This window comes from Oryctolagus cuniculus, chromosome 1 (genome assembly GCF_964237555.1).
Source record: "Oryctolagus cuniculus chromosome 1, mOryCun1.1, whole genome shotgun sequence".
Lineage (NCBI taxonomy): Eukaryota > Metazoa > Chordata > Mammalia > Lagomorpha > Leporidae > Oryctolagus > Oryctolagus cuniculus.
In genome coordinates, this window is record NC_091432.1 from 105,749,344 (window position 1) to 105,762,846 (window position 13,503).

General features: G+C 41.8%; 1 protein-coding gene across 13 annotated transcripts in view; it reads right to left on the bottom strand.

The window, feature by feature from the left end:
• Positions 1–13,503, bottom strand: part of USP28 (ubiquitin specific peptidase 28) — a 72,014-nt gene that overhangs the window by 16,457 nt on the left and 42,054 nt on the right. For 12 of the 13 annotated variants that reach the window (XM_070078467.1, XM_051849130.2, XM_051849123.2 and 9 more), the window contains 4 exons: positions 11,691–11,818; positions 8,169–8,264; positions 2,303–2,482; positions 134–348 (listed from right to left, as the gene is read on the bottom strand). In XM_070078467.1, coding sequence (XP_069934568.1) covers positions 134–348; positions 2,303–2,482; positions 8,169–8,264; positions 11,691–11,818 — 619 coding nt within the window. Of the gene's footprint in view, positions 1–133; positions 349–2,302; positions 2,483–6,390; positions 6,470–8,168; positions 8,265–11,690; positions 11,819–13,503 lie in introns of those variants that run through there. The other variant, XM_051849165.2, reaches the window with a different exon arrangement.

Here is a 13,503-nt window from a genome sequence, read left to right on the forward strand (position 1 = left end):
GCCATGATTACCAGGCCCAAGTTCAACAGCACATCCAGCAACAGCAGCCAGTGCAGCCAAGCTGCCTGACCCCCAACTAGCCCGACCAACAGCAAAGGCCAGGAGTTAACGGACAAATGTCAAAAGAGCCAACCTTGTATATCTTGTTCAATCTCACTCCTCCACCTCTGAAGACAGGTCTTAACAAAGTTGATCTCCTCGTCCGTGACTGTGCGAGGAGCTGGGTGCTCAGGCATTTCCGTGGAAGACCGAGGTGTATGTGGCTTACTCATTATCTTAGACTTGTGTGGACCATCCTCAGAAGAAAAGGGACTGTCAGCCTCCTGAGAAGAGCTCTCTGAACTTGTACTGAAGGGAGACAAAAACACACACACACACACACTTATATGATAATTTCCAAAAAAGCTGCCCTAAGTAAAATTCAAAGAACAGCTGTTACTTAGCGAGTGTTAAGTCTGTAAACTACTGAGCCAAACTTCACATGAATATTACATAACACAACTTGCTTCTCAGGCAGACACTATTACTATCTCTATTTTATCAATTACCAACCTAAGTGTAAAGAAATTAAGTGATTTAACAAAGTTTGCCCGAACAGTAGGTGACAGACAAGAATCTAAACCCAGTTCTAGGGTTCATGATCTCTAGTCACCAGGGATGAACCCTTCTCATAAAGACAGGGAAGATAGAGGGCTGGGCCTGGAAATCAAGAGATCAATTACAGTTTCCAAGATGTGACTGACTGGCATGAGACTCTCCTTACAGGAAAGGAGCAAGGCTGGACACCCAGCTCACGAGGACGCACACGGCAACACCTTGGCAGAGGTCAGCTCCATCACTCTAGAGCTAAGCGCCCAAGGAAGGGGGATTAGCTTCAGGAAAGTAATCTAATATCTCATCTACAAAGCATAAATATTAACTTCTTTTTAAAAGATGTATGTATTTTGCTTGAAAGGCAAAGTTACAGAGAGGTAGAGGGAGAGAGAGAGAGAGAGAGGTCTTCCATCCACTGGTTTACTCCCCAGATGGCCACAACTGTCAGAGCTGCGCTGATGTGAAGCCAGGAGCCAGGAGCTTCCTCCAGGTCTCCCACTTGGGTGTAGGGGCCCAAGGACTTGGACCATCTTCTACTCCTTTCCAAGCCACAGCAGAGAGCTGGATTGGAAGTGGAGCAGCTGGGACTTGAACCGGTGCCCATATGGGATGCCCGCGTTGCAGGCAGCAGCTTTACACTAAGCCACAGAGCCAGCCCCAATATTAACTTCTTGACATGATTGCTGTATACTAACAGAGGATAAGGTACAGAAGGCAGAAGCTAACCTCGCTACTAGTCAGCCCTCACTAAACAGAGTAGAACTGCACACATACAAACCAGCACGAATGTCAGCTTCTAGTTATACTTAGCTATCTGCTTCATACCAAAACTAAGGCACATACATTCCCATTAACTTTGATTTAAAAGAAACCCTCACTCCCTGTTCCCACCTTCTCACACACACAAAATAATGGAGGAAACCTCTTTTCTTTAGGGACCCACAGATAAGGAAAAATAAGCACAAGAGATTAGATATTGCAATCTCCCATCACACCCATTGGTACATACAGCAACTTTAAAATCTAACAATATAAATATCAATACTGTGTGGGAGGGTAGGATGATATTAGACAGAACGAAACCTCATTTTTTAAAAAATGGGTACCAGTATCTTTATTAGCCAGGACATGCACCAAATGTGACCCAAGCTGACGCTAGTGGTTGGTCTGGGTTATACAGATAGCATGTGGCTGAGCTGGACTAGAATCAGAGGGCTCCCATGAGCTGGCTGCCTTACTTCTTCACAACACAGGGTGTCCTGTTCAATTTCTAGCCAGTTCTTTTTCACGTTTTAATTTTCTGTTCATGACGAAGTCTCCCTCCTGTATGCTTACTCAGTCATACATACTTCATAGCAGATGGGTGTGAAATGTTTGGGAAGGACAGGGCTGAGTTTCCCTCCAAAAAAGGCCCTGAGCAGCAGTGTGATTGTAGCTCAGCACAAGGTAGCCCCAGTACTGCAGGAACACTACCCCAGGCAGCACAAGGCGGCTGAGACCAACCCAAGCACCCTGTGGGCAGGCCCAGTGCGCTGGAGGGAATGATGACCCTGCACCACACCCAGCTGGCAAAGTCGCACCAGCAAGATGAGCCCATAGCTCCTGGAGCTCTTAGGCACCGAGGGTCAGCTAGACGGAAAGACAGTGCACAGTGCAAATGAAACCAAAGAAAAAAATGGAAGCCACTGAAAACAGTTGTCTGCATTACCTTTCCTTGGCGGTCAGGTCAGAAACTGTGCAGTGCGCTGGAGAAAGTGGCAATGCCACACGTGTGTCACTCTGAGACGCACAGCTTTCTGAGGCCGGTTTCGTACTGGCAAATTCGATAACGTATTTCAACATGTCTGGCAGCGGGAACCGGGCGGGGCCTGAGCCGTACTTCACATACCTGAGAGGCAAAGACAGTGGTACTTGACCATTTGCTGAAACAGTTCAGCTTACAGCATGCAGAGTAGATGGACAGGCTCATTTGTCAAGTCGAGGCAATGATTACCAAGTCACACACACAATCTATAGGGAAAAAATTCTCTACCTACAAAAGCAAAAGTTATTAACACAAAGTTTTTGTATCTGGCAGGAAACATTACAAGCAGGCTACTAATAAGCAAAGGCCAGCCACTTCTACTTTTTTTTCAATGTCATATCACATTTAGGCTCTGGTCAGAAAAACTGTTTCTGGGTTTGTTTGTTTAAAGATTTTATTTATGGGGCCAGCGCTGTGGTGCAGCGGGTTAACACCCTGGCCTGAAGCATCGGCATCCCATATGGGTGCCGGTTCGAGACCCAGCTGCTCCACTTCCGATCCAGCTCTCTGCTGTGGCCCGGGAAAGCAGAGAAGATGGCCCACGTCCTTGGGACCGGGCACCCACGTGGGAGACCTAGAAGAAGCTCCTGGCTCCTGGCTTCTGATCAGCACAGCTCTGGCCATTGTGACCATCTTGGGAGTGAACCAGCGGATGGAAGACCTATCTCTCTCTCTCTGCCTCTCCTCTCTCTGTGTAACTCTGACTTTCAAATAAATAAATAAATCTTAAAAAAAAAAGTTAAAAAAGATTTTATTTATTTATTTGAGAGGTAGAGTTACAGACAGAGAGGGAGAGAAAGAAAGGCCTTCTATCTGCTGATTCACTCCCCAAATGGCCACAACTGCTGGAGCAGAGCCAATCTGAAGCCAAGAGCTTCTTCTGGGTCTCCCACATGGGTACAGGTGCCCAAGCACTTGGGCCATCTACTACTGCTTTCCCAGGCCATAGCAGAGAGCAGATTGGAAGAGGTACAGTCCATATGAGATGCTGGCACTGCAGGTGGAGGCTTAGCCCACTAAGCCACAGCGCTGGCCACTAAACTGTTTCTTAAAGGTATATATAGGGCTTTCTTTTTTTGGTCCTTTGCCAGTGTGGGTCCTTGCTTCCCTGCGCCTCCAGGGCACGTGGCCTTTGGGCCACCCACCCCATGCTTCCTGGCCTACATGCTCCACTACGTGCTGGCTCCTGATACTCGAACTCGATTTCTGGGAGTAAATAACCATGCAGGGGACACAGACATTGGCAGTGACCGAGACTGCTCCGGCTCACAAAGCGAATTTGTTAGATAAGATAGAGACTTCCAGACCCTGGACAGGCACGGCTTACACTATGTCCCTCATAAGCAGGAAGCAGCTTCAGAAGATAGATGATTCTATGCCCTTCAAGTTCTCGTAGGATTAAGGGAATGAAGTCTCTGAGGGGGGAATGATGTAGGCAGGCATACAGGATAAAATCGATCAGGTTTGTGAGCTGGAAGACCACGCCTTCACCACGCCCCTGTGTGACCTCATGCTCCTACCTGATCATACCTGTGTGCCCATTGGCCAATCAGGTTAATTAACCACTCCCCTTTGAAAGTGGATTAAAGGCCTGCAAACTGGTGGGCCCAGTGCTTTGTTTTTTTTTTGCCTTTGCCAGTGTGGGCCTGTGCTCCCTGCGTCTCCAGGGTGCGTAGCCTTCGGGCCACCTGCCCCAGGCTTCCTGGCCTACATGCTTCTCCACGTGGCTGGCTCCTGATACTCGGTATGAATCCAGATTTCCTTCTCTCTTTTCAATAGGGCCCCCACTCTCCTATGCATTTCTAACAATAAAAAAAAGTAAATAGATATATTACTAATATTCAAATCTGAAAATAAATTCCGATGAATTAGTACCAAAGGGTTTCTTTGGTACCCTTTATTTTTATTTCAAGGGTAGAAAAACAAAGACAGACAGAGATTCTCCATCTGCTGGTTCAATCCCCAAATGCTTGCAACAGTCAGGACTAGGCCAGGCCGAAGCCAGGAGCCCAGAATTCCATCTGAATCTCCCATCTGGGTGGCAGGAACTCAAGAACTTGAGCATCATCTGTTTTTGCTACCCTGTAGCCAACTACTTTACAACAGAGCAAAATTAGAGAAACAAAGCTGGAAATGGGAAACTGTAGGAAGCAATACGTGCCAGAGCTATGCAACTAGCAAATCTTTCTTCTTCAGGGATATAAATACCCTCTTATTCACGCAACCACTCAATGGCATACACCACATGTAAATTACAGATTTCTTTAGGATGAATAAATATCTCAAGTATGAACAAAAAAACCCACATATTTTAATAATATCCAATAGCCTACCATAACTAGAACATTGCTTTATACTCAATAAAGAGATTTAGTTCAGTGAACTAGAGTTCACCAAAGTAGGCAGAGCTTAAATGGTTGGCATAGGTGAACACATAATTCCTGGATTCCAATTACCAAGTGACACAGGACCTTCACGTTTTTCTTCTCTGAATAAAAGTCAAACAAAAAAACAGGAACAAAACTCAGAAGAAAGAAAACCATCTGTTTCTGTATCAAAAGGATATTATAACTTGAAAATGTCAGTGGAAAATAAAGCACAATGCCTTTCAATGTCAAGCCCATGAGCAAGGGTACACAGCAAAGGAGAAACAGAATTAGAATCTGCATGTCAGAGTTATGGCTCTCATTTAAAAGGATCTCAAACATGTAAAGGTAGAAGAAACTTAAGAGTACTATTCTCTTCCTTAAATGTATTTCGTTGCTTTTACTTCTGCTATTATCAGCTTATCTAAACTACTTATCTTTCAAACTTCGTATGCACTGCAGCACTGTCACGGGATTTAAGTCATCACTGTACATCTGTACCCCTTCCCAAGCTTGTTGCGTTTTAATATGATATTTATGTGACATTCCAAGGAAATTCTTTCTTTAAGAAACTCTTCTTCAATTTTATAACATAACCATTTTATGATCTGTTGAATTCCTTCTGACAACTTTTAGGATCAACTACTTCATGCAGTATAACACCTGTTCTGGTTAGCAGAATCAGAGCAAAGATGGTTTCAAAACAGTTGTCTATACTGCATACACGAAATCTTATTTTTCAATGTTATGTTAAGATTATCTTAGAGAAGAAATAGGGAACATTTTTATTCCTAAAAGATAAAAGTAATGCACAGACTTTGTATGAAAATGTTTACAAGGGGCCAGTGCTGTGGCGCAGTAGGTTGATCCTCCACCTGCAGCACTGGCATCCCATATGGGTGCTGGTTCTAGTCCCGGCTGCTCCTCTTCCAATCCAGCTCTCTGCTGTGGCTTGGGAAAGCAGGAGAAGATGGCCCAAGTGCTTGGGCCCCTGCACCCGCATGGGAGACCAGGAAGAAGTGCTTGGCTCCTGGCTTCAGATCCATGCAGCTCCGGCTGTTGAGGCCATCTGGGGAGTGAACCAACGGAAGGAAGACTTTTCTCTCTGTCTCTCCCTCTCATGTCTGTGACTCTACCTCTCAAATAAATAAATAAAATCTTTAAAAAGAAAATGTAAATACAAGAAAGGTTTAAGTCAGTTCATAATGTCATCTATCCCCGTATCTCATTTCTACTATTTAATGATACTCATTAAAGTTTCTTATTTATCTTCCCAGGGGTGTGTCATAAGTAAATATTACTTCATAATAAGTCAACAAATAAAAGTATCTGAAATTTAAAGTCATTTTATTTTAAAAACAAAAGTAATAGTATATTAAAGAAAATGCCCCTATACTCTATTTTGAAACCTAAGTAAGTCAAAATGTCTGGTTGGTTACTGATTACTTTTGAGTTATAAAGTATCTGATATATTTTGCTACATAAAAATAATGGATTTCCCAGCTTCACTGAAGCTTTTAAAGTAAAACTCTTTAAAGTAAAAGAACCCTGTGAATCACTTCCGCGACAGGATCTGAGTCAGCCTTCAGCTCAAGTTTCTATTAAGATAGACAGGGTACTGCTCACATCTTGGGTAAGTCCTTCCCGAGTGGGCGAAGACACTGGGATGACAGCGAGAGTGCCTGGCCCATCTGGGCCTGGTACGGAAAGTGCTACCCCTCAGGGAAATGGATGACCTCACAATGCAGTGGGTGGAGGTAGGGTGGTGACAGGACAGAAATAATTAAGTAGATAAAGGGGGAAATGCCATCTAAATGCTAAATCAATGCAATCTACCTGGGTGAGTAAGAAATTACACTGACTCCTCCTAAGGAAATCAAGAAATAGTCAAGTGCAAAATGAACAAAGCAAAGATTCTTCTCTAAGATAAAGGATTCTATTGTCACAAATATTGGTCCTTGTAATCAGTGATCACTACTCTAGGGAGAGCATCAATATTGTTAGCTTCCCTGGACACTTCAGAAAGTGCCTTTCAAAAGCAAGTGGACTGGAGCATTGTGACAGCTCTCTCCCATGTCTGTGACAATGATGGCAAGGGCAGCAGAAAAAACAAAAACTAACAGGCGACAGAATCAGAATTTAGGTTCTCCTCAGTACACGCCAACAACTAACCACGTGACTTGGCGCTGTTTAACCTGACTGCTGTCTTCCCATAAATACCATTAGCTGATTTTTTTTTTTTTAAGATTTATTTACTTATTTGAGAGAATTACAGACAGTGAGAGGGAGAGACAGAGAGGAAAGTCTTCCTTCCGTTGGTTCACTCCCCAAATGGCTGCAACGGTTGGAGCTGTGCCAATCCGAAGCCAGGAGACAGGAGCTTCTTCCTAGTCTCCCACATGGGTGCAGGGGCCCAAGGACTTGGGCCATCTTCTACTGCTTTCCCAAGCCATAGCAGAGAGCTGGACTGGAAGAGGGGCAGCTGGGACTAAAATCAGAGCGCCCATATGGGATGCTGGCGCCGCAGGCAGAGGATCAACCCACTGTGCCATGGCGCTGGGCCCTCATTAACTGATCTTAAAAGCTGCTTCCTGCTTTAGAATTCTTTTCTTGGCTATTTTATAAAATATTGTAGTTTTATACTAGAAATAATTTTTAATATAAACAAATTGTCTTATTTTAATATTCTACTCATCTTCTATACTACTTTTTTGCATTTTTATTAATATAAAGAACAGATTTTATAAAGTTCATAGATAAAGTTCTAATAACAAAATACTTACCTCCCTTCTCTCCCTTTTTTCAGTTTATGCAATAATATATTTTTAATTTACTCTGAATCACAGGCTTATGTATTGCTTTTGAATATTTTTCTTTTTTTAAAGAGATTTATTTATAACTTAGAATTACAGAGGGGTGAGGTGGAGCAAGAGCAAGAGCAAATGAATGAGAGCGAGAGAGATCCTCCATCTGCTGGTTCACTCCCCAAATGGCTGAAGTAGCCATGGCTGGGCCAGGTTGAAGCCAGGAGCCAGGAGCTTCTTCTGGGTCTCCCACGTGGTGCAGGGACCCATAATTTGGGCCATCTTTTGCTGCTTTCCCAGGCACATTAGCGGGGGCAGGATGGGAAGTGGAACAGCCAGTATTCAAACTGGTGCCCATAGGGGATGTTGGTGCTGCACACGGCAGCTTAAGCCACTGCACCATACTTTATTTCTTTAACACAAAAACTGCATATTTATGGGGTAGCAGGTAATTTTTCAAAACACATACACATTGTTTAATGTTCAAAACAGGGTAAATTTATCCATCTCCTCATTTACCATTTTTGTGGTGAAAATACCCAATATAATATCTTTTAGCATTTTTGAAATATATCTTTTACATTTCTAAGCACAACTCACCTTTCCAGTTTTTGCTGAAGAACTTTTATTTCTTCCTTCAACTTTCGAATACATTCCCTCTTATTGCGAATTAGCTCCTTGCTCCTGTACATGTACCTAAGCAAATGATAATCCCGCAAACAATTTACATTAAAAAACATCAACATCACAGTCACAAGTCACAGCAAACTAGGGATACAAGGAAACTTCCTCAATCAGATAAAGGGTATCCATGAAATATATCACAGTTAGTAATGGAAGACTGAGCACTGCCCCCAAATGAAGAATAAGATAAGGATGTTCTATTTCTGCCATTTAAAAAAAAGATTTATTTTATTTACTTTAAAGGCAGAATGACAAAGAGAGAAAGGAAGAGATAGATATCTTCTATTTGCTGGTTCACTCCCAAACAGCCACAATGGCCAGGGCTGAGCCAGGCCAAATCTAGGAGCCAGGAGCTTCATCTGGGTTTTCCATGTGAGCATAGGGGCCCGAGGACTATGAGCCATCTTCCACTGCTTTCCCAGGTGCATTGGCAGGGAGCTGGATTGGAAGTCGAGCAGCTGGGACTCATATGGGATGCCAGCATTGCAACCGGCAGCTTAACCTGCCACACCACAACACTAGACCCTCTTTCCAACATTCCTAATGTTTTACTGAAGGTACACCCAGAGCAATAAGGTAAAAAAAATAAATAAAAGGCACGCAGGGAGTAAATCAGGAAGTAAAGCTGCTTTTCAGTTAGACGACATCATTATCTACAAAAGTACATCAGAACTAGTAACTGAGCTTAACAAGATCAAAGGATACAAAGTCAATTTGTTAAAAAAATCAAATTCAGGAGCAGGCATGGGTAAAGCCACCACCTGCAGTGCTATAAAAAGCATGAAATCTTTAGAAATAAATTTAATCAGTTGTATGCAGACTTGTGCACTAAAAATTACAAAACACAACTGAGAAAAATTAGTGAAGACTTAATAAGAGTAGTACATTATACTGACAAATTGAAGACTCAATATTTTTAAAATATCAGTTCTCTCGCAATTATTGCACATGATTTGAGTGTGTCTCAAAGGTTCATGTATTGGGAGTTTGGGTGACTGTGTGGCAATGTTGGCAGGCGGTGAAATCTTTAAGAGGCAGTCTAGCAAGGGGGAGTGGGTCACTGGGTTGGTGCTATGGCATAGTGGGTAAAGCCGCCAGCATCCCCGATGGGTGCCAGTTCGAGTCCCAGCAGCTCCACTTCTGATCCAGCTCTCTGCTGTGGCCTGGGAAAGCAGTGAAAGATGGTCCAGTTCTTGGGCCCCTGCACTCACATGGGAGACCCAGAGGAGGCTCCTGGCTCCACAGCTCCGGCCATTGTGGCCATCTGAGGAGTGAACCAGCTGATAGAAGACACCTCTCTCTCTCTCTCTCTCTCAGCCTCTCCTTCTAACTCTGACTTTCAAGTAAATAAATAGATCTTTAAAAAAAAAAAAAAAAAAAACAGAAGGAGTGGGTCACTGGGGGCCCTGCCCTCAGAAGGGACTAAAGTAGTTCTCATGGGACCCTCTTTGGTTCTTTTGAGAGCTGTTATGAAACAGCAAGACTGACCCCTCCCTGTTATCTAGCAGCATGATCCCTCCCACCTGCATTTCACCATAAGGCCCTCACCAGAAGTCAGATAAGGCTGATCTTGCACTTTCAGACTCCAAAACCGTGAGCAAAATAAACTCTCCTTTGTGAAGTAACCAGTTGCAGATATTTTGTTAAAGCAACAGAAAATGACTAATATATCCCCAAATTGATCTGTAAATTCAACACAATCACAACACAAATTCCACTAGCCATTCAGTAGAAACCGACAAGCTGATAAAACCTATATAGGAATGCAAAGAACCAGAATAGCCAAAATAATTTTGGAAAAAGAAGGACAACAAAAGTAGAGATTTACAAAGTTTACAATAAAGCCACAGTAATCAAGAGAATATAGCACTGATATAAGATTAGATGACAGAACAGACCCTAGAAATTAATTTACAGCAATATGCTCAATTAACTTGCCAAGATAACTCAATAGGGAGAGTCCCTTCAACAAACAGTGCGTTAACAATGATAGCCATGTTGCCATCTCTGCTCCCCACAAAATCTTTTTCTCACCCAATATACAAACTCTAAATGAGTCACAGACCTAATGCCACAAAATTTCTAGGGAAAAAAAAAAATAAAACCTTGGTGATATTAGGTTAGCAAATTATTTGATAGAACAAAAACAATACAAACTGTAAGAGAAACTAACACTACACTTCATCAAAACTAAAAACGTCTGATCTGAAGACACTGAGGAGAAAATGAGAGTCAATCACAGAAAAAATCTTTGGCTTTGTATCTAAAATATACAAAGAACCCTTACAACTCAGTGCTAAGACAAGCAACCTAACGAAAAAGCAAATGGGATCTGAATAGACACTTCATCAAAGAAAACATACAAACAACTACTAATCAAGTACATGAAAAGATACTCAATATCATTAGTCATCAGAGAACTATAAATCAAAATAAGATATTCCTACATACCCATTAGAATGACTAAAATTAAAAAGACTTGTAATTCCAAGCACAGGCAAGAATTTGTAGCCAATGAAGCTATAGTATAGTGGTGGTGGTAATGCAAAACTGTACAGTCGCTTTAGAAAACAGTTCAAGCATTTCTTATAAAGTTAAACATACACCTTTCATACAAACCAGCAACCATACTCTTAGTATTTTAACCTGAAAACTACACCAGAGTTCGTCTGTAAATGCATGGTTATAGTTTGTTTCATAATAGGTAAAACTGGATAATCTGAAAAATCTATCAATCCATGAAGGGAAAAATTATTGTCACCTACATACAAGAGAATACTACTTAACAATAAAAAAGTATATGCAGCAACATGGCTGCATCCCAAAAAACATCATCCTAAGATAAAGAATACAGTCACAATCACGTACACACCACTAATGTCACTAATGTTAAATGGCAAAACTGATGGGTCAGGAAAAGAGTGGTTGCTAGAGCCCAAGAGTGGGAGATGAAGACTAAATATAAAGAAGACCTTTTGGGCAATGGAAATGCTTTCACCTTGACTGTGATTGGTGGTAGTTATTTGACTATATAATCTGTCAAAACTCGTTGGTTATGTGCCTAATAGGGACATTTTTGGTATGTAAGCTATACCTCAGTGAATCACACTTTACAAGTACAATTTAAGTCTGTCATGATTTTTTTCCTCCCTCAGGGATACACAAATTATTTAGACTAGAAAGAAATACACCCTCACTACTCCATATACTCTTCCTTACTCCTAAAATACCAGCTTTCCCCCAATGCCCCGCTACTCAAAAGCAGTCCAGAAAGAAGAGGGCTCTTCAGCAGCCCACTGGGAGCTTCTCAGAAATGCAAACTCAGAGCCCAATATTCACTGAATCCAAATCACCTCCAGGTGATTGCTGGGTCCAGTACACTTGGTACACGCGCGCTTCTACTGCTGCAATAGTCAAGACAATCAACCATGAACTCACCTGTCCATATAAATAATCTGAGGGAATTCCAGCTTATTGTGAATTTTTTCGGGTTGCCCAAGAGACTGATTGAACTCAAATCTTGAGAGTTCAAAGGTCAATACTGGAGGTAACTTTGTAAACCAGCGCTATGTCAAGAGTATAAATATGGGAGAAAGAAAAATTAATTTTAGGATATGACAATGGCTACATTTAAGATACCCCTCATTAAACTCTCCTTCTGGTATGGAATTTATATTCAGATCAAACTCACACTAGAACACATTTTTATCCCAAATACTAAAGGACACGAACACTTAAACTCACACTTAAAGAATATGATTAAACATTCCTCAAGACTCCAAATTTACTATTGTGTCAAAGCATTACTAACTCCAACTTTATCCTTAGAAATAACCACCCCTAAATGTGGGAGCTGCACCAGGCATCTACACAACTGATTCAGTGTGTCATCAACATTCAACGGAGCTTCGGAACCCGAGGACAACAGCCAGCCCAACCACAGACAGAAATTATGATCGTAACAGCACGTCAGCAAGGAGACAACTGTCTCTATGAATCAGTCAAAAGCACTAATGAGGGCATATATTCTGTACCATTTGTTTAGTCTATGCAGCATAACTGGAATCCTCTTTATATGTGAAAAGGAAACTTAAAATAGCCAATGGGTTTATGATTCCTCAAGTTTTGGAGAAAAAAATCTTAGAATTCTAAGAATTTACAGATGTCCTGTAAGGAAGCAATCAAATCAACCTACAATGGTACCATGACTTATCAAAAAAGATTTGAAACTGCCACTATCCATAGGTGAGGAAACACTAAGCCAGGAAAGGCATTTCTGCCCCATGCACCTGTGTGCCAGATTCCTATGAACAGCTGTGGAGTGTTCCCTTTACCAAAAGTACAAACAGCGTTCCCTTCAGGCCCCCTGTCGGTGCAACAAAATGAATTCAGACGGCCTGTCTGATGACTTCAGGGCTAAAGCTAAGCAAGCATAAGATTGTGTTTGGTTTTATTTTTAGAAACAGGTCCCATCCTTGACTACACTGGTCTAAGCAGCTGGGAGACACCCCTTCTCCTGTGTGCACCAGGTCGGCACAAGGATACCCTTTACAGGCCTTCCAGTGGGGACCAGCTTTCTCCTTGAAAGTGAATGTACTTCCACAGGACTCATGCCAGGCTCCCCATTTTAATTCAAGACAGCTTGTTTTTTCTATTGTAACTACTGAGTTACACTCTTAAAAAAGTCACAGTTTTGCACCTAAATGTCTAATGAAAGCAGAATAATACGAATTGGGCAGTGTTGAAATTATGCCATAAATGCTACTAATTCTTAACCCAATGGGAATTCTGAAGTGTTAATTAGCCTTGCTCTCCCTTCAATTTGCCCCATTTCCTTCCAATCCTCCCCCCACAAAAATAAATAAATGAAAATTAAATTTTAAAAAATTTTAAAAAGCAAAGGCAGAATTTACAATTGAGAACAGTAAACACTATAATAGGGAAAATATTCTGAATGGCATACCATAGGAGTTAATCACTGTACTTTTACCCTCCGAAAATATGGAGGCAGTGGGTTCTCCCTACTCAGGTACAGGTAGGCTTCAACAGAAAGAGAGAAACTTGATCATACTTAAAACATCAGAAGCAGCACACAACCTTCACACGAATAACTCAAATTCAGAACTTCAGTAAAGAATTAATTTATCAAAGCACCCATACTTTCTGACTCATATCAACCGATGAGACAAGACAAATTCAAGTTCTGTTAAGTACAAAGTTATTTAATATATGAGGGAAATTAATTTGCCCG